Source organism: Xiphophorus hellerii, chromosome 12, assembly GCF_003331165.1.
Source record: "Xiphophorus hellerii strain 12219 chromosome 12, Xiphophorus_hellerii-4.1, whole genome shotgun sequence".
Lineage (NCBI taxonomy): Eukaryota > Metazoa > Chordata > Actinopteri > Cyprinodontiformes > Poeciliidae > Xiphophorus > Xiphophorus hellerii.
This window is the reverse complement of record NC_045683.1, coordinates 25,064,196-25,088,850: the sequence shown is the minus strand read 5'-3', so window position 1 is coordinate 25,088,850 and position 24,655 is coordinate 25,064,196. Positions and strand designations below refer to the sequence as shown.

The 24,655-nt window shown below is 40.9% G+C and overlaps 1 protein-coding gene across 1 annotated transcript; it reads right to left on the bottom strand.

Annotated features, from left to right (window-relative positions):
* Nucleotides 1-4,568: 4,568 nt before the first annotated feature.
* fzd10 (frizzled class receptor 10) lies at nt 4,569-10,031 on the bottom strand. The gene has a single exon (XM_032578757.1). It carries the CDS (start codon nt 9,215-9,217, stop codon nt 7,466-7,468), a length of 1,752 nt encoding a protein of 583 aa, XP_032434648.1. The 5' UTR covers nt 9,218-10,031; the 3' UTR covers nt 4,569-7,465.
* Between the last annotated feature and the right edge of the window lie 14,624 nt (nt 10,032-24,655).

The window sequence follows — 24,655 nt, the reverse complement described above, 5'->3', positions numbered from 1 at the left end:
CATTTAATTAGCTAGGCTCATTTGAACTCTGCTTTACTTTGTCATCAAGTGCTTTTGTATCCCCTTTGCGATGCAGGGCCTCAATAAGAGTTTAAGGCACTTAAATGTTTTCAGATTTGGCTGTTTAAGAACCACAAATTTCATTGGGAATTTATGTAGTACAATATCATGAAAGAAATACTTGGTTTTCAAAATATTGCGACAGACAAAAACCTGAAAAGTGTGGCGTACATTTGTCTTGAGCCCCCGTGAGTCTATGCTTTGTGGAAACAACCTTTTGCTGTAGGTACAAGTGTGAGTCTCTAAAAACACTCCTTTACACACCCAGACACTGACATTTTTTGCCAATTTTTTTTACTACCCCTTAATTGTCATGAGGACAGCAGTGAGCTCTCAAAACCAATACTAGCATTATTTTCAGATTACTACTTGTAAATACATTTTGGAAAGCATGTATTGATTTCCTTCCACTTCACTATGATGCACTTCTTCCTGTCAGTCTATTGGATGTGACTTTAACGATGCAAAATGTGTCAAGTGCCAAAGGATGTGATTACTTTTCTCTGTTAAGTTACACTTAAACAAATCTATGTTTTTCTTGTACGTTTTGTCCTTTTCTTGATTGACGCAGATGAAGAATGTAACTTCCATACTTGTTTAAATATCAAAGTCTGGCCAAATGGTTTTTATTGTATGGTATGTTGGATGAATACCGGACACTGTACAGACATTAAAGTGTCTTCTGATATTACTCTCCCTACTGGAATAATTACAATTCACGTATACTAACCAAAAAATATAGAGCAAATTCACAGCAATTCTTTTAGAGTTAATGCATTCTGATACATCTCCCTGTTTTATCTACAAATGTGTCATCTCATATCTTGCTTTGCCCCAGGTCCATTTAATGGAGTTAACTGACTATAAAAATAGTCAAATGCCATGCAATAGAGTCAGCTAGAAAGGCTGGGAGGTTTTCTCCCAGTTTATGTGACAGCTGATTGTGTAGCTCCCATTGATGTTCTCCCCCTCTGTGCCATCTTCCTTTGTTAAGTTTGCCGAGAAGAGGCTTTGAACCACAGACATTTTCTCTCAGTGGCGTTCATGAGCTCTGCCAGATTCTTCATCATCCATTTTTTTTTTTAAATTTCTCTATAGCTCCTATGCTGCCTACAAACCCCACACACAGAAACATAAACATATACAAATGTGGACAATCTCACGCTGTGCTTGCTTTCCCCGCTCCAGACGTGTCTCTGCCTTTGTAACATTACTGAGAAGCATTAATGTTTTATTTTTTTTTACATACACTCAAGTATAAGAATTTAGGAGTAATATCTCTTCTATATAAAATATATCAGTGGCATGGAGATTAGTTATTATGTTTGACAACCTTATTTGAATCAGAAACAAGAAATTGTACATATTTGCAACCATGGTGTGTAATATTTTCTGTTTAGATGTGATATCTTGTGCGAAATTCACGTTTTCTGGAGAGCAAGAACATGATTACTAAAGCTTTTAAGTTCACTTATCAGAATACAAGTTTAAAAATATTAATTTGTTTATAAAAAGAAACCCCCCACAGTGCTCACCAACAGGGAAAATGATGTTTGGAGGAAAACTACAAATGCATATCACATGCTATCCCTACTGGAATACACAGTGGTGGCTGTATCATGCTGTGGGTATGTGTTTCCTAAGAAGGAATGGGGAAGCTGGTCAGAGTTGATAGGAGGATGGATGGAGCTAAATGCCAGACTATCCTGGAAAAAAACCTTCTCAACTTACAAGTTGGGCTGTGGTTCATTATCCAGTCAAAGGCCACACCTGCAGCATCCTATCGAGAATCTTTGCCAGAATGTCAAACGTCGATATTCACAGATACAAAATCAAACTGTGCTTGAGTATTTTCGCCAAAAAAAGTACGAAAATTTCTGTCTCTAAATGAGCAAGGTTGCTAGAGATATAACCCAGAACACTTCACGTTGTGATTGCAGTGAAAGATGGCTCCAGAAAGAAATAATTCAGAGAATTGGATCATTTGAAAGAAAAAAATCGAAATCATTCATTACTTCAATTTCATGTTAACTCAAGCAATACCTTTTGGTTGTGAAATGTTGTTTAAATACATTTGCACAGCTATGTTTATTCGTTTATTTTTTAATTTAGGCTGAGACAACCGATTTAAAAGTTGCACTTGCCAAATTGAGCGCCATTCATCAGACAAGATGTTTCACTTGTCAAAATTTCCAAGTCTTATTTAAAAAAAAAAATTATTTCCTAATTATCATTAAAAAAACAAAACTAAAAAAATCCCCTCTCTCGCACTGTTCTCCACTTCATCAGTTCGCACCCAGTACCCTACGAAACGCCAAATGAGGCAAAACCGAACACGAAGAACATCAAGCCCAGAGGAGGAGGCTGCACATAAAGAGACATGTCTGAAAAGGAGCAGGAGCCGCCGTGCTCCGGTCCTCAGAGGAAGTGCCGCTGCAGCGCCTGCATTCAGGGGGAGTGTCTGTTTGCACAGGTCTGTGTCAGTTAACGCTAATCTGCCTGATCTCCACCTCAAAGTCACTCGCTCCTCCACATGCAAATAAACATATTCAGGCTTCTTTCAAACCAAAGCCACTATGAAACACTTGTTTGATCAGCAGAGGGCCTGTGAGCCAGTTCATTATGCATTTATAAAAGAAAGGGGAGAGCATATTGTTGCCAGGGTTTTATGTAATTACTCTCACCTTCAGCATGTGACTGGGAACAATTACCTCCAGATCAGACTGATGTGCTGGAGACTTTGAGCTATTATTAGTGTGTCTCATTGCAGACTGCGCACATATACTGTGCTCTTTGCCCTAGATTCAACACTCTGAGTGCCTATTCAAAGCGCGAAGCACATTTCACACACAACACTCAGTATTTATGGACCTGGACATCTTACGGTCGCTTCTCTCATCATTTCACAAAAACCGCCCTTTGAATCAATCGGGGTCCGGAGCATTTGAGCAAACCCGCCTGTCCCGGAAGACCAGCCGCATTCCTTTGTGCGTGCGTTGAGCGTGTATACACGCGTCACGTTTGAGCGTATGACATTGAGAGGCTGAGCGTTGCCTTCAAACCAGACAAGCCTCAACTGGCAAACAGGTGCTGCAGGAGCAGAGCAGCTGAGGATGAGGACACGGGGCGTCGCCTCAGAGTCAGATCAAAGTGAGGTCGTCTCAGTTGCCAGTCGTCCCCAGTAGCTTGATTTATGCCACTGCCATTGGAGGCCTTCATGACGGCTCGCAAGAAGGGACATAAAACCACACAAGTTCCCCGCAAATCCTTGCATACAACGACTGAAACAACAAAAGGTCAAAGCCACGCCCCTAAATCTGTGGAACAATGGCCGCCAGCGGCACTTTGGCTTCCTTGAAAAAAACTTTGGAATACAGGAGTCGTTACATAGAAAAAGGATGATATACTTAAGCAGAATATAAAAAAAAGAGAACCAGGAACAAGTGCTGGTGGTAAGAGTCAGACTGACCTTTGCAGTCCAAACTTGGATGACGTAGTTTCCAATTAATAGTAGTCAAATGAAAAGTTAGAAAGCCAGTAGGATTTCCTAACTGATGTCTTCACTAACACCTCAGACAATACAAACTAATAAACAAGCTTGTATTGATTTGCAAATCAATACATTTTGTACTTTCAGCATTTTCACTAACTGAGGGTGCATAGCACTATTATTTGTGTGAAAGTAAGATTCAAACATCAAACAAAACATTTTTTCACTGCAGTTATGGCTAATGGTTGATTATACAAGGCAGCCATATTGGATTTTGAGGTCACTTTAGGGATCTACTTGTATATTTTACAAGTTACATCAAAATGCATAAAAAATGTACTTCTTGTTAAAGAATTAGTGTATATTAAACTGATTTTTCTCAACCATTGTAGGAGTGTGAATGGCTAAGAATATTTTTCATATTTCTGCATAATACCAGCGTAAATTGGAAAAGTCAGAATTGAAATGTCTTTCAAAATTATTACATTTTTATAAAACGGACAGGAGTTGACCTGACATATAAGCAAACTCTGTATCATTTGAACTGTAAAGTCATTTTTATCATATAATGTCTCTCGAGAAAGTGATATTTGAAAAAGAAAACTGGGCTAGATCAATCCTATTTGAGCTGTGAAATAATTTTATCATAAAATGGCAAAAGGTAAACTGCTGCCTATCTATGTGATTTGTATTATTGTATTATTGTTGTATTATTCATTTATTTTGCCGTCATATATTAAAGCTAATTTAAGTATTTCTGGTGAATACGCGTGTTATGGTTTCACGTTTCATTTACACTGTAAGTGTTTCACAGTTGTTCAGCATTTTTCCACTGTGATTGCTCATGAACAAAAGAACATAAAAACCTGCTCCTCCTCCCCAACTCTACCAAGTTTGTCTGGAAGTGTGCCCTCGAATGAAAATCTGCTCAGGGGCTTTTAAAATATTGGGCTGGCTCTGACATGTACCGTTGTGGTACTTGTCATAAAAAGAAAAAAAAAGGACCTGTGAGAACCGCAGAATTTAAGTCATTTATTATTATTACGGAAGCAAGGGACGGATTATGTTTCTGTAGGACTTTCTCTCAAGAAATGACTCGGTTCTGCAAAGGCGTGTCACTGGTGAAAAGCCGAAACGTTGTCTTCAGTTATCAAATAATGATTAGCAACACCTGTTACAAACAAATCTCTTTCATTCAGAATATTTCACTTTACACACCATTTAGCTGCCATTTTCTCTTTAGTTTGGTAAAAAGAGAGAGGTGAATTGACATGCTGCAGATGACTGATATAAATCATGGGTACGTAATTTATGTACAGGTTGAACTGGGATTCCCCTCATTCCCTCCTAAGGTAACATCTTATTTGATACGTCCCTGGAAGAAGCCCAGCTTGAACCTTTTTTCTTTTTAAAATTCATACCAACCCACTGAAAAACACTCCCATCTCGATAACGTCGGGTTAACAAATCAACATTTCTACTTCTAAAAGCCCAAGCACAGCTGAGAGTGAATTAAGCTGAAAAAAAAAAATGAAAAAAAGTGTTATGCCCTTGCTCTGAGCAGACTTTTTTTCTCCCTCCCTCCTTTGAAGAGCGGACAAGAAGAGAAGTGAAGTCCTGGAGAGGGGTGGTAACTGTCATTTAAATTTACAGCCTCGCAGACACCTCGGGGGCTCTTATCCAGGTGGCCTCTGTTGAGGCTCTGAGGAACGCTCACACCTTTTCTGCTGCTCAGAGTATCAATAGACACTGGCTGACTTTGATTCAGCCTCATAGAGGTTGTGAGTCATGTGCTTTTTGACTGTTGAAACTGGTCGGGTTGACGCTGGAACTTGAATGCCCTCGGGGACGGAGGAACACTACTCCTCAGAAAGGTTAACAAACCAGAGAAAACCCTCTTTTTTTCTTTCTTCGTCTTCAAGAAAAGGTCGTTCGGACATCAAAAACCCAAAACGAGTCCTACCTTCTGACAAACGCTCAGTGTCCCTGCATATTTTTAAACCTCGTGTAAAAAAAATAAAATAAAGAAAAGCTGACATATGAATGAAGCCTCCGTGCTTTTCCGACAGGACCACAGAGACAATTGCCGTTACGTGCGTTCAAGACCAGACTTGTGGCCCCTCAGCATGTGAATCAGTGTGACGATGCCAACATCAACTTATTTAGTTTATTTAATCCCTGTGGATAATTAAAATAGCTGCTTTAAAACAATGCTCGATTCCTTTTAAGATGTCACAAACACTGATAAGAAACGACACATTCAGCTTTAAAGTGTTCCTCCAACTTCAGACACTCTAATCCGGTCTTGAGTGACATGAGGAAAACTGTTTAATCGCTTTACGGATGCGGATGAGTCGATAAAAGAGAAACAAAGGTTTAAGAGAAAGAAACAAGATTTAAATTAAAACTGTATTTTGTGCTGATCCAATAAGAAACTAGAAAAAATCCCAAAAAAGACGCCCATAAATGTCATATTGAATGAAAAATGCGATCCAGACAATGGGAAACACCTTTGTAACAGTCATCCATGTTGTTAAGGATTAATAAATAATTTTCAACATCTAAAGGAATGCCACTTATCCTGACAGGAGGATGATCCAGATTTCTTTGGAATAAAGGCTTTCTTTTGTTTTGCCATTATGTTGTGTGATATTAAAATATGATGGAGAAATTAAACCATCTGTCTGACGCAGAGAACAAAGTAAGGCCGCACTCGGCCTTCTCTTCTTTTTTTTTTCTCTTTTAGATTTTTTTTTTTCCTTTGGATAAGGCCAAAATTGAATGAGTACAAAAGTACAGCAGTTTCTTTTTCAAACACTCGACAACAAGAATGGAGATGCCACTCTTTGCCTGCAGCTCATTTCGCAACAATGTCCTATTTTCTACAAAGTGAGGCGAGATATTCAGCTCAGAACTGCCATTTCTGTTTCAGAAAGCCAGCGTACATTTGGAACATTTACCAGATAGCCAAAATAGGTTTTTGGAGGCCCTCATTAGCTATGTTTATGGTTATTCTATTTTTTTTTTAAAAAAAGATACAGGTAATCTTTTAAGCAAAGTATTAAAATATTTTGAGTGGCAGAAGCATAACTCCAATTAAAGCAGTGAGCTTTTAGCGGCCATCTGATCAACAGACACTCACTCAAATAGAGATTCCAGCTTTGAAAAAACAATGAAAACTAGTTCTTTTTTTATTATTAATTTTTCTATAAAATATCAGCTTTTTTTTTTTTAGAAACATATATAAACACTCCTTTGCACTATAAAACAGCAAAGAAATGAAAAAAAGAACAACAACAGAAGAAGAACACAGTGGACAAATATCGTTTCAATATCGAGTGCTTGATTAATTTATGGCGAGGATTCGCCTCACAATGGGCGTTTCATAAGGATCTCGAGCGCCTTTCAACAGCTGCTTTCAGTCCAGTTCAAACATATATGAAAACAGGCTGAATTTCCATGAAAAAAGCCTGGAAACAGCACTCATCTCTCTGACCATTTGCCTCCATTGTGTACTGGGGCCCTAACATTGTCTGTAATCTGTCACCAACAGTACAAGTGTCGTTTAGCCAGAAAGGAAAACATCTATTGCACATTATTCAAGTAACGCCGTGGCACATCCAAACGGTTTACTCCACTCTTTTTGTCCAGGAAATAATAGGATTTTTTTTTTTTTGTTGTTATTCCAAGTTCCTCAAATGAACAAGTGAATGAAGGAGTAGCAGATTTCTTTTCAAACAAAGGCTGCTCTTGTTGGGTGACACTGCAGAAAATACACCCCCCCCCCCAAAAAAAAACAAAGAACATGTATGTTCTCAATGCTTGAGGCATAAATAAAACATGAACCTCTGTGCTTTTAATGGCTCTCTGGATCAGTCTTGCTTTTAGGGTTTTAAAAGTCTGTTTGGGCTCGCTTCACACGCATGTCGGGGGCTGCCGCGTAGGCTCGTACTTGGTGTTCTGTCCTTTGAGGGATGGATGAGGCTTGATGTAAGGCCTGCTGCTGGTGAAGACGCTGGCCGCCTTCCTCCTCGTCCTCTTCTTCAGCTTCCTGCTGAACACGTTCTGCCACGACTGCAGCGTCTTCGAGGTCCAGATCCACATACCGCTCGTGATGCCCACCACCAGCAGCATGAAGACCTTCACCATGAAGATTTCCACGGCGGGGATTGAGGCCTTCATGATGCACTCGTCCGACTCCGGCCCGCTCCTGTCCACGCACTTCTGCTCCTCCGCGAGGATGCGCCAGTAGTCCATGTTGAGTCTCTCGTAGAAGTAGCAGGCGATGACGCAGGTGGCGGGGACAGTGTAGAGGACGGAGAAGATGCCGATGCGCACCATCAGCTTCTCGAGCTTATCCGTGTTCTCCCCCTCGGTTTTCATGATCTTCCTGATGTGGAAGAGGGCCACGAAGCCGGAGAGCAGGAATGACGTACCGATGATGAGGTAGCAGGAAAGAGGAATGAGCACAAAGCCCGTGAGAGCTTTGACGTCCATGCTGCCCACGTAGCAAACGCCCGTCAGTTCGTCACCGGCCACCTTCCTCATCACCAGTATCATGATGGTCTTTATGGCTGGGATGGCCCACGCCGCCAGGTGGAAGTAGCTGCTGTTGGCCTCGATGGCCTCGTGGCCCCACTTCTTCCCGGCAGCGAGGAACCAAGTTAGAGTCAGGATAACCCACCAGAGGGAACTGGCCATGCCAAAATAATACAGGATGAGGAACACTATGGTGCAGCCGGTGCTCTCCAGGCCCTCCTGAATTATATACTGCACGCCATTGTCTCTGTCACAGGCTATTCTGTCAGCTCCCACAAAAAGCCGAATGAGGTAGCCCACGGAGTAAACACAGTAGGACATGGAGAGGAAGATGATCGGCCTCTCGGGGTACTTGAACCTCTGCGGGTCGATGAGGAAAGTAAGAACAGTAAAGGCACTGGAGACAAAACAGAGGATGGACCAGATGGCCATCCACACCAGGGAGAACTGCTTGTCTCCCTGACTCCAGTAAACATCCACTTTGGGGCAGCACTTTGGGGCACAAGACTGGCTTTTTTCCACAAAGTGGAACTTGCCGGGATTGCACGTCTGCTTGCTACCGCTGTCCTTAAGGTGCAGGTCCTGCCCACTCAGAGGCTGCTGCGGCCTAAAATCTGGAGGCTGAGTGTGGGACACTTTGGGGGGCTCGTCCGATCCGTTGTTGGGTGCCTCCATGCAGAGGTTGTTTGGGTCATTTTTGGTCGGGAGGCGCGAACAGTCCAAAGAGTCGGGCCAGGGGAAATTAAACCTCTCCAGGATCGGGGAGCACTTCAGCTTGACCTGCTCGCACATGACCCTGCACGCTGGGATGGGGTTGGACACCTGCTCTGTGCACATGGGCGCATGTAGCGAACAAAGGAAGAACTTGAGGTGACTGTGGCATCCGAACTGGATGAGCGTTGCGAACTCCTGCAGCTTCAGCGCAGCCTCTTTCTGATCATCATGACCCATGAGGTTTGGCATGCGAGTCATATTGTAGCCAATGTCCTTGCACATAGGGATGTTGATGTGCTGGCATCTTCCCTCTCCTGACCAGTCAGGATCTATAGAGCTGATGGAGGAGCTGCCCCTGCTCCACAGCAGCAGCAGCAGCAGCAGCAGAGGCACCGGGATCACAGCTGAACACATTCTCCCTCCTCAGTTTGAAGAAAAATGCAGTCAACTGTTCAATGCAACCAGGAAAACACAAGTTTCTCTCTCTCTCTCTCTTTCAAAAAAAAAAGTCTGAACCGAAACAGAGCAGGTGCTGCGTAGAGAAACTTACTTAACTATCCACTGCAACATCATCCTCTCCTCAGCTCAGAGTTGCAGAGTTGAATGAAAAGAGAAATCCCGCGATGGAAAGACGGTGTTTCCTGGCTGCGAGCGCGCTGTCAGGTCCATGCTCTCCCCAAAACGTTCACTTTGGCGGCTGAAGTAGCCTCCTCGTTACTTCTCTCTGACACCGTGCATGAAATTTCCCCATGCGCTTTTTTTTTTTTTTTTTTAGTTTCCTTTCGGTTCGGTCCGCTTCCACGCTTCCTGACACTTTATCGGCATTTAGGTGCTCCTCCGCGCCTGCTGCAGTGCGATTTCGGTCCGTGAGAAACAACTTCTCCCCCCGAAAAAGAAAAAAAAAAAGATAATAATAATAATAATAATAATAATAATAATAATAATAATAATAATAATAATAATAATAATAATAAAAGCTGTTCCAGCCCTTTGTGCGAAGCACTCTAAATTAAATAAGTGAGACAGAAAGAAAAATCCTCCGGGATCATGTAAAGTGTTTTCCAAGAAACGAAGGATTTACGCTCCTCCCCGTGTCAGGCGCTCGATGCGTTTGGTGGCTGTGCTCGTCTGAGCTGGTCAGAGTCTCCGTCCCGGTCTAACCTGCCAAAAGATCCGCCTTCAAAGACAGCTGCTTTGCATAAGAAAGATGACACTGACACGCAGATTATTTTCAAATCGTGCGGAACAGCTTGTTCAGTGCAGCACTTTTCAAAGCCTCGCAGCAAACTTCCTACTCGCTCTGTTTGTTTGTTCTCTGCAAGAAACTCGGTCAATAAAATGATACAAGAAGCGTTTTTATTCCCGGCTTTCCTTTATGCTTGTTTCGCAGAAACCCGAAATGCTGCGCAGCATGGATGCGCACAAGTTCGAAGGCGCGCCGACGTTAAAGTTTAGGTGGAAACTGCTAGTTTTTAATAATCCACACACACAGTGCCGGATGTAAGAGAATTCAGGTCCCTGGGCTAGAGACATTTTAGGTCCCCAAACCAACCTTGTTTTTTTTTTCTTTTTCTTGTTTTTTTTTAAACTAATATCATTTTAAAATACCTTTAACCCTTAATAAAACATATACAATGTAATTTAAGCAAAAACAAACAGATACATTAAAGAAAAACGATGCCACAGTTTCATATTTTATGAATAGAAAACAACTGCAGTAAGTATAAGTATGCACATCCTTAAAGTGTGTTTTAATTATCTTTACTTGGCGCAATTGGCTTGCAAAAGTTCTCAAAATCTATGAGACATCTATTTTCCACAATCTTCAGGAGGCCCCACAAATCTTCTGTCAGATTGTGTTCTGAACTCTTGATAGGCCATCCAAAAACTTTAATTATGGCCTCATTAAGCCATTTTATTATTGACTTGAATGCATCTTGGACTCAGTAAATAAAATGCTGTTTTATCTTCAACTTTCTAAAAGACACAAGAAAGTTTTGGGTCAGAACTGACTGGTAATTAACTTCATCCACCTTGACAAGAAAAAAAAAAGTCAGCAAAAGGTTGAAGATAAAAAAAAAAAAAGTAACTCTGGAGAATGGTGTTGCTACCACCATGTTTCACTCTGGGTATGATGTGTTGTTTTTATACCAAACATGCTTTTTGGAATTGTGACCCAACAGTTTAAGTTAGTTTAAATGTGGTTTCATAAGATTACACCACATTATCCTACAAGATTTTGGGAGGTTTTCTTTGAAAGAAAAGACTTCAGTCTTCAACCCTTCTCAGTGCAGACTTAAAGAGAATAAACACGACTCTTAGTTACACTTAGAACCAAGAAGTGCTCATTTGAAATTCCTGCAGATTCTGTGATATTTCTGTGAGCCTCTGTGACTAGTTTTCTTCTTGTGTTTTCATCTGTTTCGCAGAAATTAGAGAAACTAGAGATTCTCTGTAGTTGTTGTCAATGGTGTTTCTGAGACGATAAAGCACAAGGTCAAAATGTACTTAGAGAGTTGTTTGTGTATGAGTATCCACATGCATCCATATAATTTATAATTTGTGATTTTTCTCTGTGAGGAATTTTTGTTTCTCAGTCAAACTGATTTTCCATAATCATAGTTTTTTTTTTTTAACAACACAACTAAAGCCCTGGCAGTTTGTCAGGAGTGTGTAGACTTTGGGGATCCATTATATCTCTAACACAAAATGTAAACACTGAAAAACACATAGAAAAACACTCTAGACATGAAACTGTGAGGAGACAAATAAAAAACAAAACTTATGATACAATCTAATTCGAAAATAGTAACCAGAACAATGAAGATCAAAGCATTTGTGAATACATGTAAAATGACAAGAATGTACAAAGTTTTATCAAATTTTAGATAAATAGGATGGGAAATAAAATAAAATAAAATATTTTTGAGCATGACCAAGATCTTTTGGTATAAACAAACCTTTTCTTGGAGGTCTAAGCTCCGAAAGGCCTGCAAGATAAAAGCTGATCTGACGATTAGAGGTGGAGCATTAATGTCTTCAGCCATACAAAAACAATAAAATATTGCAGGCTTTTGTGTGGCCACATAAACCAAACACTGAAATATGTGAAAAAGAAAAGGAAGATGTGGTGGACGAGCCCATAGCATGTTACTAGATCCAGTATGGCAGTGCCGAGGGTTAGGTTTGCGTTTGTGATTCCATCGTTTTCCAATAGTTGCATTTTTTTAAAACAAAATCTCAAACTTTAACAAACCAGACTTTGCTGAGGCTTTTTAAGTCACTAGCTCTGGTGCTGCCACCACAGCAGATGGCAGACGACAGTGCAAACCTCCACACCACATTTGCAGAAGATATGTGATATTTTGCTGAAGGACCAAAACTCCCTTAAAATGTACAGTCCCGTCTCATAGATGGCAACCTCTACAAAAATCCCCAAAGGTTTACATGTCATTTATGCTACATTAAATACAGTTATTTTAATCTAACTTTGAAGTTATAAAGGGTTTTTCTTAGTACATGTACAACTTCTGCTTTGGTAAATGTGTTCTGTTCTGTCTGCAGCTGCAAAGACTGCTTATACCTCGAGCTGGCTTCTTGTCCAGGCTACACTTACCGAGGTGTAACAGTTCAAGCAAAAGCGTTTACGCAGAAATAAGGATGTTGATTAAACCACATCCACTTCAAGGAGTCTCAGATCGGTGTGCTCTTGCCAGCATTGTCACTGCAAAATTTCAACAACACCTTGCATTCATTTCCTGCCTTTTTTTTTTCTTTTCTTTTCCAATGAGGGAAGTTGCACACACAAACAAATAAGAAGAAGTAGGCTACATTCCTTTTGAATATGTCAGCCTCAAAGCAGTGACATTGTTCTCCCAGAGAGGCAAAGCTTACATCAATAATTCAGGAATTGCTTAGCCTTTTTTTTTTTTTGTAACTTTGAGATCTGTATTCTCATCAGATCTGGACACTGCCTTTGTGGTTTTGCTTAGAGATCCACTTCTGCAGTTGTGATTTATTTATACGTCTATGTATAGATTGTGTTTTTATTAATGCGATTGACTGACGAGGCAAAATATATTAGAATAATAAGGTAAAAAAGATAATAATATGATGACGGTGAAGTAGAAGAACCAGGAGGAGTTTACCCTAGATTGATACTATCCTTATCTATATAAGGAAGAAGAACATATGATCGCTTAAGAACCTTGTTCCATTCACCCTGCTGACAACAAACGATCAACATGTGGTCACTGTTGGGGTCAGCAGATTTTCTTCCTTTATTTTGTTCCTTCAAGGAATGTCTTTTCAAAATAACTGTGTGTGTCAGCTCAGTTCTAGTCAGTGGGGTCCTTTCAGTGAGTTTGCAGGTTTCCCCTGTGTCCACGCAGGTGTCCCTGCACTTTTTGTTGTAGTGGCATGTTTTCTTTTTACCCCTTCTTTGAAAATGCATGTGCTGCTCTGTCTTTGCCTTTGTATGCATCTTGGTTCATGCATGTGTGTCACTGAAATAGAGTAAGACATGACAAAGAATTAAGCACAGACGAGAGCAAACGGTCAGGAATTTAAAAGTCATAAAGGTCATAGCATGAAGAATATGATGGAGATTTAAACTTGTTGATGCGTGGTAGTACTGTCAGTTTCATTTTAAAGCGTATTTTTTCCGCTAACAAATGTGCAATGACAGCAAAAATAAATAAATAAATAAATAAATAAATAAATAAATAATTGGATGACAAATGTGGAGGCTTTTGAATTGAACACAGATGAAAAAAAAAAGACTGCAAACTGGTTTATGTGTACTTCTGACATCACAAGAAGTACTGGAATCAAACTGATCCAGTTTGATTTCAGTAGTAATGATGACTACTAATTACTGGCATTAGTAATCATAATGGCAGCAGAGCCACTTTTGAGAAATTTCAGCATGGATTCTGAAACATCTGAAATGCATTTTCAGATGCATTTGCAGTCCATGCATTGTGATGGACTGCAAGGAGTTGATTGATACTATAATGGATACAATAATTGGTGAAAATAGCAATAATTGTGTTAAGTATTTTACAGGTACAGATGTGTTTACTTTCCTGTTCAGGTTGTTGCATCTGTTGAGTTTCTTTGCATATTTTGCTCCTTGTAAAATTAATTAACAATTATCTCGCCTTAAATACTTCTGCGATTTGCCTGTACACAATTTACTGTAACTTACGCAAACACCTTTTCTTTTTGCATGAACTGAGCAATACTTCTTACCTCTGATACTGACTGGAAAGATAGTGGTAGCTCAGGCCGTGATGCGGGTGTAAGCATGGTTGAGTGATCATTTTTGGCGGAGTTGCAAAAATGATCTATTTCCAGCTCTGCAGGAAATAGTGTTGGAACTGGAAGAGCACCCTAACAAAAAGGACCAACCAGTGTTTTGATTTTTTTCCCTAACAACTTGGCTCAGGCTGGTTATATTTGATAATGTAATATAACCAGTCCAGGTTTAAATCCAGGTTGTTTCTTTGTTTCTTCTGCAACTTTAAAGAAGGAAAATGTTTAAAAACATACAGAGAGGGACAAAAGAAGAAAGAAAACGAGCAGACATACTAGAAGAACGGTGCTTGGTTCCCTCGTGCCTTGTGTGATGTCATCGGAGACATGTATTTGATATAGGGCAGGTTTCCTCCTGAGCAAATTAATTTTCCTATAAAATAGAACCATTTAAAATCTGATCATGACATGTGGCTCTACCAATGACAAACTACATCTAAAATGAGTTTAAGATAGGCCTCGCTGGTAGCTTTAAACCAGCGTCTTGATCATGTGAGGGCAGATTGGTGATGACTGGGGAGGAAAAAAGTGTTTACGAGGCTTTCTGTCTGTCTAATGTCTGTGCGTTTGAGATTCTCCAGACCTCTCTCATGTTACCTTGTAAAACGTTTGCGGCTGTAAGATTCATACCGCAGCCTGGCCATGGTCTTCATCAAGAACCAAACACTGATCGCTTGTAAACAGGGGGAAGATTGGGGGTGTGGGGGGAGCATTTACTGCATTTTTACAAGAGTCACCAAAGAGCTCTAAGAAGTATTTCAGAAATGTGTTCGGGAGAGATGAGAAACCTGGCACCAGCGTGCCTAAATGGTTTAAGCGCAGCATATCTTAGCGGTGGCACTTCAGCTGTCGGTGCTCAGCGTGTGAGGCAGGAGAATAAATATTGTGGGATGAATACAGTCATGAACACAATACCCTCTGCCATATGTGTGCCTCGCATTTCGCATATCCAGCTGTCAAACAGTGAAGGAGGATTGAGCTGGACTAAAATACATGATTTTTATTTTTTAATTTTTTAAAAGATTCTGTTCGTTCGCATCGTCCTAGTGGGTAATTATGAATGAAATGCAAACATGATGGAAAACAAAACAAAACAATCAAAAACAAAAACGTCAGTCCAGATGCAGTTCAGCCAGCATATTGTGGCCCCAACACAAAGATAACAGCTGAAATGCCTGCTCCGTCCCTCCCTCTGCACTAGAGTTTCATTATGGCTGACATGTAGGACTAGGACAAAACAGACATGGCAGCTTTGATTTGAAAAGGACGAATGTAACATCAATCTCCTTCACAGAGCTGAGGTCAGTTCCCTCCTAATATTCAGAAAACGCACTTCTGGCATGTAATAAAGCAAATAAATAAATAAATATTTGTCCTCATTATCGCTGTCTTTTGGTGTAATAAAGCAGACAAGATACAATTGTCACAGAGTCTAATAAGAACACACAGCCTTCTTGCTGGCTGTAATTCATCGCCTTTGTTCTGATCTCATTCCTGTCTTTCCTCCAGCCTGCCTTCCTTTCATGACTGTTTTGCCAGTCATGATGATATTGCTTTGATAATGAGGGTGGAGGGGGGAAAAAAAAGAGGAATCTTGCATGTCCAGCCTTTTGCATCTACAGCCTCAGCTTCCTTCGCCTTTTTCTTTTATGATTCGCCCCCCCACACTTTTTCCCAACACGTTTTTTTGTTCATATACCCCCACCTATAGCATATTCTCACTTTCTACATATATGAAACACACACCCCTTCTTTGCACACGCTGCAACTTTATCTCATCTGTGCAAGCACAACAGTGCGATGAAGGAAAGCAGTGTGGCTCCATCTCTGAGAAATCAGCAACTGTGAGATAATTCTGTAACTAATAAAGTGAAAGGGAGGGCCCTTTGATGGCTGAAGCTGAAAAGATATTTTATTATTTTTTTTGTGTGTGTGTGTGGATGCGTGTGTATGTGTGTGTTGGGGGTGGGGGGGATTTAAGATGTGTGATTCTATGGAGCTCACTCGCTCCCCTGCTGCTAGGCTCTGGCTGGAAGCTGGCCCCCCTCTGGCTAATGTTATGGAGAATCGGAGGAATTTTATGGCTGTCTTTTCCCTCAGCCCTCTTTTTTTTCTTTTGTTCCCCTTTGAAGAATGACTTTAGACATTTTATTTACATATTTAACCACGGATGAAAGAAATAAAGGGTGAGGAAGCAAAGCTCCTTCGATTCTTGAGGGAATTTTGATCAGTGAAATAAAATGAGTTGAAGGTAATCTTCCTTTTTTTTTTTTTCTTTTCTTGTTGTTTGCCCGGCCTGAAATTAAGATCAAACATGTCACTGCGATGGTGACATTTTTGGAAAAAAATGTTTCAAAAGTGAAGCCGTCGAGCTCTTTCATGTGGAAACCCGATAAGCTCACGCCAGCCCGGCATCACAGAGGGCTGGGCTGTTCGTATTTCTGCTAATTGCTGTGCTGCGCAGATGACTCGCTCGCTGCTGCTCCAACATGTGAGGTATGCTACAGGCGAAGATGTGGAGGGCATAGGGGGGGATGGAGGGGGGAGACGTTTCAGACATGTTTGGCATTGTTGCCGGTGTTGAAAGGGCATGTTGATTAAACGTACGGGTGGGGTAGGTCTATAATCTTCTTAACCATGGCCCTCCTCTGCTCTTTCACAGGGCACAATGAGAAGAAACAACACACTCAGCTGGAGGTGAGACTATTTGTCCACATGCCCTGCACATTGTTCGGGGATCCTGTTCTTCCTCCCGCTCGCATGCACTCGGCGTTTAGCTCTGGCGGATCCTACTTATCAACATTTTTTGGCGTTTTTGTCCCCCACCCTCTTGTTATGCAGCAGTAGGAAGAGGCTGCTGCCATAAAACATATGCGATATGTCTTCCAACAACTTTTTCCCCCCCAGTTTTTTTTTTTCCAACACTAAAACCACAAACTTCAACGAGTTTGATCGGAAATTTCAACAGACCAACACAAAGAAGTGGAAAAGATACATGGCTTTATTTTTTGTTGTTGTTGTTTTCAAGTAGAGCTATAAATGGCATTTATAATCAACCCCATTTAATCTGATACCCCCAAACAGAATCCAGTGTGAGGAGTTAACTTCAGAAGTAACTACTGGCATAATGGTGTGTTTAATTGGTATTAGAAGGCAGAGCTCAGTTTTGGGACGTAGCTCAGAAGAAAACCTGTGGAGTTTGCTACAGTGCGATAGCATTATAGAATATTGTGTATTTTATGTGGCAAAAACATTAAATAATATAATCCCAAACAGAGGTCGTACAGTGCTATAGTCAAGCCCAAACTTATTCATACATCCTGATAAATTTAGATTTAAATTTATTTTCATTTAACCCAAAAATTCTTTGAGTTACGTTCTAAAAAAAATGGTATGTCTCAAGTTATTTATACCTCACTCAATAAGCAATAGGAAAATCTTTTTGGGCCTTGCAGCAAACAAACCGTTCTTATAACTGTGGACTGACTTTTTGCAGGTTTCCACTGGTACTCAGATGATTTGTCTTTGGTGATGAGCTCCACCTCTCAGAGGTTGGGAGGTCTCCTCACCACCACCTGTAGCTTTTCTCACAGATACTTTGTCAAATAAAGCCGGGACGAGTCTCTCCAAAAGTAATAACGCCATCAGAAGAAACATGTTGGTAAAACTTAAATATTGGTGCCACTGGTTGAATAAGATGCATTAAGTTTTATGAGTTGTAATAAATAGTTCATACTTGCGAGCTTCATTTTTTTGAATCAAGAACTCAAGACTGATGTGGGACGTCCCAACTATCCAAGCTGGAACTTTGACTTCAGGAAGTACTATTGTTGTATTTCCAACTGGGATTTCCAGCTTCCAAAGAGACTAAACCATTAATACAGCTGTTCTGTGAAAGTCGGATAAGTCTCTGCAAGAACACCGGTGAGCCGAAAACATTAAAAACACCAACAAACACACCAGACACTTCTCAGTAAAGAAAAACACTGAAGTCTGTTGTCGCAATGTGACAAAACATTTAACAAACTTCAGAAGTTTTACAATGCGTTGTCTATTTAAAACTCATTGCCAGAAGTAGCAAACAGCAATTAACGCCATAAAAATGAGACTTGAATAGCAAAGGCATTATTCGCATCATCTATGAAGACAAATCAGTCACACAGCACACGTTATTTGTTCATCGTGCTTCAAAATGAGGCAGCAGTGTCGAAGGCAACAGCTCGTGTAAAAAGGCTGGACGTTTGAGGAAACGCCAATAAACAAAACAATCCATAACTGAAGAGTCCTGCTGACATTAAAGCTCGTCATTAATCCTTTCTCATATAGTTTGAACGGTTCAGTAGAGTCATGTATGAATCCTCTTTATTTTTGTGGTGAGCAGCATTGCGTCAGTTGTTTGTTTCCCCCCTCCCTCGATAAGAGCATGTCAATTCATTATTGTGAACTTTTCGAGGGTTTATGGACTAGATCAGTGTAATTACTAGCTTGGAGGACTTTTATATGAGTGTTGACCAATCTGCAATAAACAGACTTGTAATGAATTTAGTTTGTTATGAGGCTCAACGACATCTGCGCAATGGCATGCTTTGAAACAGCAATATTAGTTTAGTGCGGTGTTCTTACATCATACTCTTTTAAGTGCTGCTTGGTTAACAGCGAAGACGAGAGGAAGAGAGGAGGAAGCAATGGAAGAGGAGGAAAAAGGGGGAGAAGGGTGGCGGGGAGTCCGTTAGATGAAGCAATGAACCAAAACTGTTTCTGTCAGCTGCTTGCAAAATCAAGTTTGGCTGAAGAAAGTCCGACGGTGTCTGTGCAAGAGCTGTCTGCTTTTTCTGAAAACTTTTCTCTTTTTTTTTTACATTACAGCTTTTTAGGAGAAAGAAATCTTGCCTGTATCACTGAAGGACACTGATATTATTACCCCAGGTCCTTGTGGGGGACACTTGAGTGTGAATTGCTAATCAGGAAGGCCTTCTCTGGTCTAATCCCTCTTTGAGTGGCCGGGCTGGAATCAGCGCGTCTGGGGAGACTCCCCACTGCTTCTGGCTCTGGAGGCTCCATTCACCAGCGCGGCCCTCCTGTCCCATTCCCACAGTCCTGTCACACTGTGCAGCACGGCCGTGCATCTGCACACACACACACACACACGCCGACACGCACACACCAACGCCTGTCCTCCTCTAACCAAATTAGATTAGACCTTTCCCTTTCTCCCCAGCAAGGCGCTCGTCTTTTCTCTGCCTGGTCATTTATCCTACAACCCCCCTCCACCCCAACCCCACTACCCTCTGCTTTTGTCTCAGCTTTAGAAAAGAGAAACAAATTCCCAAACAACTCCTCTCAAGAGAATGCTCAGTACTTTTTTTTTTTTTTTAGGTAAAGTACGAAGAAGAGGGCAGACATCTTTAGCGGACCTGAGGTGACGCGATAACACCGCCGTCCTCTTTGGTGTGTCGGTTCTAATGGGGTGTGGGGCGAAGGGAGGAGGTTTGGCGCAGTGAGATCCACGCCAGCTGTGCGTCGCATCAACCCGTTTTAACGCCACGACGAAACCGAGAGGTTCCCCAACGGCGGCTCTCTCCGTCGTAGCCCCCCTCGCTAACACCGTCCGGCATTTTGATGTGCTTTCCCGTAAATCCTCCCGGAAGTAAACAAAAAAAAAAAAAGTCGATTTAGCCGTCAAAACCGTCTGCATGAAATGTAACAGAGTCCTCTAGTAGTAGTTGCTTTGATTTCTTATGTCTTTATTCCTTGTAAGCCAGTAATGGACAGTGACGCACATAGGCAAAAATAAAGGCCCCTGCAGTTGAAAGGGTCTTTCATAAGAAAGCCCTGGTGGAAGCTTATTCCTCCTGGTTCAGTGTGCAGCCAAAGCTATCCCAAAAGCCGCAAATTGAGATCAAAGGGAAATTAAAGCTGACTCGTTCAAAGCAAGATAAAAATGTGTGAGCCTGCAGCGATATTTTCTCTATTGATTTCCTTCTTTGCTCCGCACTCCATGGGACTGCGCTGGCTGTGCTGTGCTCAGCGGCAGCGTCGGAGACTTGAAGGCTGCTGCAGGGGGAGAAAGGAAATGACTGTCGACGCAGACAGAAAAAAAAAAACACTGTCGTAATGATCGGGAATAAACAGATCTCTCAAAGCGTTCCGAGATCTGAGAGATTGGTCAGTGCTTTGTCGCCGTCCAAATCCGCTTCCACGTTTCACAGACGCAGAGGAGAATAATGAGAGCTTCTAATGGTCAGTGTGCGAGAGTGGCAGTGACGACTGAACATGGGAGCGGTGTCGACTTGTACCGAGTTAGCCTTGATCTTTTTGGATGTAGAAAGGCATGCAGAGAAGATCTATTTTCTCTTCTTCTTTTGCTTATTCATCCCATACAAAAGCCTCTTTTTTTTGCAAAGGAGGGCTGAGAAACATTTCTAACATTTATGTGGATTTGTATGAATCCTTTTTTTTTTGTACGAATGTTTTTAAACTGCTGTCATGCTGTTGTCTTGCGGTGTATGCTGCCAAATTGAAAAAGGCGCGTTTTAGTGTCTAAAGAAGACGAATAACATGAGATGTTGTGGAACATCAAGTCCCGTGACGTCTTTGAAGTATATGTTTGGTTCTGAATAGTGTGTTTGTATCAGGATCGAGATTGATAAATGTACAGTATTACTTACCTTTGATATGATGTCACCGGGTCATGGGGTCACATAATTGCCCCTGGCAGCAACTGGGCAGTCCTTCAATGAAGAAGGTCATATTTCAATTCAAATTCAAATTCAATTCAAAAATACTTTACTTATCCCAAAGGGAAATTAAATGTTGTCGTTGCTCATATCAGCCAAGTATCATCAAAACGTTGTTGTGGATGGTGATGCTGTGGGCAGGAAGGATCTCTCTGGTAACAGTCAGTCCTGCAACAAATCTGAAGAAGCCTCTGACTGAAGACTGTTGCTGCATGGCTCATGTTGAGCTAACAGTAACCAACTGGTTACAGGATGAACTCTTATCTTGGAAGCCACTTGCGCAGTAGCATGTCCTGTACGATGGTAGTTGTTGTCAAGCACTGCTGATCCACCTCACTTGCTTTTGCCACTCCTCTTTAAATCTCTGTAAATGTGGTTAAAACCCGGACAGTGTGATGTTGGAGTCGGGGATTTGATCCTTGCTCATTATGATCGATGATCGGTTTGAGCTTCCTCTTTTCTCTCTCTGCAAAAGAATATAAAATGTCTGAGCGAGATTACAAGTCTTTCTGACATTTTCCAGTTACAGCAGAGATAAATAACGTTAGCAGGCGGCCTACATGCTTCAAGTTGGACTTGGCCTTTGATCTGTAGGTTCTGGCTGTATTGTTTTACCCAAAACAGCCGCGAACTGATGTTAGAGCAGGTTTATATAAGTTTACCCCCTGAATGACTATCGAGCAGCATTTTCATTGTGAAGACAACTAAAATTTTCTTTTCAGTGCAGTTTTGCTAAATGTCTGACCCACAGAAGAGGGACTCCGACCATTTTTATTTAATTTTCAGAGCAAACACACACACACACACACACACACACACAAAACTGGAACAGATAAAGTGTTCTCATAGTGTCAAATTAGAAATATGTCTCTCTAATGAGGGAGGACTCACCGCAACGTGATGCTCTGATAATAACACAACGGCTAGCAACATGTCTTTGTCACTTCAGCCCAAATGACAGTAATTATGGGTAATTTAGCATTCCTCCATTTGTGCTGCAGGTTGTCGGTGAGGTGTAGAGGGACGAACTAAGGTGTATGTTTGAAGTTTTGCGAGTTACCGACATGCATTGCAATGAAACCATAATAGTGCTGAATACAAGACAAAAGCTTAGCACACGGACCCACTGTGCTAGATGTCATCCTGGTGTAATTCTCCTCTCACAGTCTTGTATATATATATATATATATATATATATATATATATATATATATATTTGCTGTTTTTTAAACAGCAGATTAATGTACCTCAGAGAGAAAATATAACGTTTCAACAGCTCTCGCGGATCTGTGCTGCTGTCTTCACTTTTTTTTGTTGTTTTGAGGTGTAACACCTGGGCAAACTGCAAGAGACATGAATCACGCTGAGGAAAATGTCTTTTAATCTGGTTCAGATTTTGTTTCATAGCTGTAAGCAGTCTTACCTCATCTGTGAAGCTTCCCTCTCAGACAGAGGCGTTGCTGTATCTGTAGGCATTCCTCAGGCTCAAATATCAAAACAGAACTAAATCATCTGTCAGTCGTCTTTTTCTGAACGTGGATGTTACTGCCGCTTGATGAAGCGCGCTGTCCTTTTTTTTTTTTTCCACTGAAAGAAGTAAACATTTTAATGTAGATTTCTATCCTAATAAGAATTTTTAAAAAGTGTTTTTACAATGTCTTACAAATGTAATCATGCTTTTTGAACGTTTTCATGTTACAACAGAAAACTTTGATGGTTTTTTTCACTGATATTACAGACCAGTAGACCAATACAAAGTAGTTGATATTTTTACAGGCGAAGAAAAAGGATGAATGGTTTTCAAAGGTTCGGTGCACATATGTTTCCTCCTATGAGTCAACATTCTCATAGTCTTTTGCTACATTTATGTCTGGAAATCCTAGGTTCCTATCAGCTTTATACATCTAAAGACTGACTTTTTTCATTTTCTTCTTTTCGAAATAGCTCAATCTCAGTCAGATTAAACCAGGTGTGTCCAGCTCCAGTCCTCAAGGGAAAGGAAGTTCCATGTTTCAGGTTATTTGAAGCGTTTGTTTGACAAACATATATTCCAGGTGTTTGCATGAGCCAGTAGAATATGTGAGACACTAGCCTGTGAAAACAGACTGTGGACACCAGTGGAGGATGTCTGTGAATATTGGTTTGCTGACTTACTACTGCTTCTCAGCTGGAGTTAGGATTGGACTTTGACTGGGCCATTCAAAAATAAATATGCTAGAAGGTGAACCCGTGTCCCAACTTCAAATCTTTAGGAGCTTCTTCCAGGTTTTCTTTCAGAATTGAAGGACAGCATCCCCACAGCATGATCCTGCCACTACCGTCTCGCAGTGGATGAGCAGTGATCGCTTTCCACCACACATAGTGTTCGCATGTAGGATGAAAATATAAATTTTCATCTGACTAGATCACCTCATTCCATGTTTGCTGACCTCCCTACATGACCACGTCATAAAAAAATCCACCCCTTTATTGATATTAAACAACCCCCAGGGGAATTTTGTTTTTGGTAGCTTCTGAAGACAATCGCTTGCACTTCATTTTATTTAGTAGTGTCCGAGTAAAGGGGGTGAAAAAGCAAACATTTTTGTTTGTGAAATAAAATGTACAATTTTCATTTCCTTTTGCAGTTGTGCGGTACTTTGCTTTAGACAGTCACATAAAAAATACACAAAGGTTTTAAGTTGTGGCTGTGGAGAGCAAAAATCTAAAAAGAATTGTTTTCAGTACATTGTGTTTGAAATGTAAAGACTGAAAAGCAAATGGTTGGTTCAGAATTGAACTAAACCATGTGGACAACCAAATATTGTCTCTTTTTAATAAAGCTAAGCCTTTGTCAAACAGACAGCTGTGGGTAACCTAGTTATGGGATGTGCCTCTGAGCTCCCCCCTCCGACACTCTACAGAAGTGATATGGCTGTTTAACTTATGCATCCATCTTGCTAAAGGAACATTTCAGACAGTAATATCAAACCAAATTTCCAATGATTTCCATTTCACATGATGCCTCAGCGGCTCCCGAGTGATCGCACAGGGAACCTGCAACATGCGCAGGTCTGTCAAAAGAAGCCACTGCGACAGCCAGTTGAAAGCCATCCGGTTCACAGCAGTTTGACATGCAAGTTTCCAACGTCCTATTTGATACGCTTCAGTTTTTAAAGCATGCTAGATCCTGTCTTCGGGGAACGGTTGTTTTTCCTCAGATTAAACAAAAGATTAAACAATATGTATTCATCTCAATCTCCAACACGCGTTGCTCCTTTTGCGTCGCAGTTCCTGCGGAGAAGAACGACGCTGCTTCATGCTAAAGAAAACGAGGTCAATGCAGAGGCTTAAGAAGTGGATTTGAAAGCTGTTTTATTGGTCCAGGCTCTCAGCAAAAAGAGCCCCAAGAACAATGACAGAGAGCATACTGAATCCTCACACGTGCTGAATGTGACAATCTGAAGTTGTCGACTGGGTGTGTAATACTCAAAGAAGTTTGAGAGGAGTTCATTCATTTTGTTTTAAATAATTTTGTTGCAAAGTAAATGTAAGATAAGAGCCCATATGTAAGACAGAGCCATCAGTAGAAAAATGCAACACGTGCTTGCGAATTTTTCAACTCCTTGTTCAGCTAATTTAACATGTAAGGTTGGCATTCAAAACTTTGTTGATTCACTTTTAGTAGCAGTAATTTCAATTTGTCATTTTCTCTGTTTTTAAATCTGACATCCAGAGGTTTTAGTAATTAATTAATAGATTAATTAACTAATCTGTGCCCTGCTTTTGTCTTTTTTTTCTTTTTATTTCCAATATTAAA

What these genes read in the sequence shown, in the direction of transcription:
- fzd10 (XM_032578757.1), bottom strand. Translation starts at nt 9,217, where the DNA reads ATGTGTTCAGCTGTGATCCCGGTGCCTCTGCTGCTGCTGCTGCTGCTG.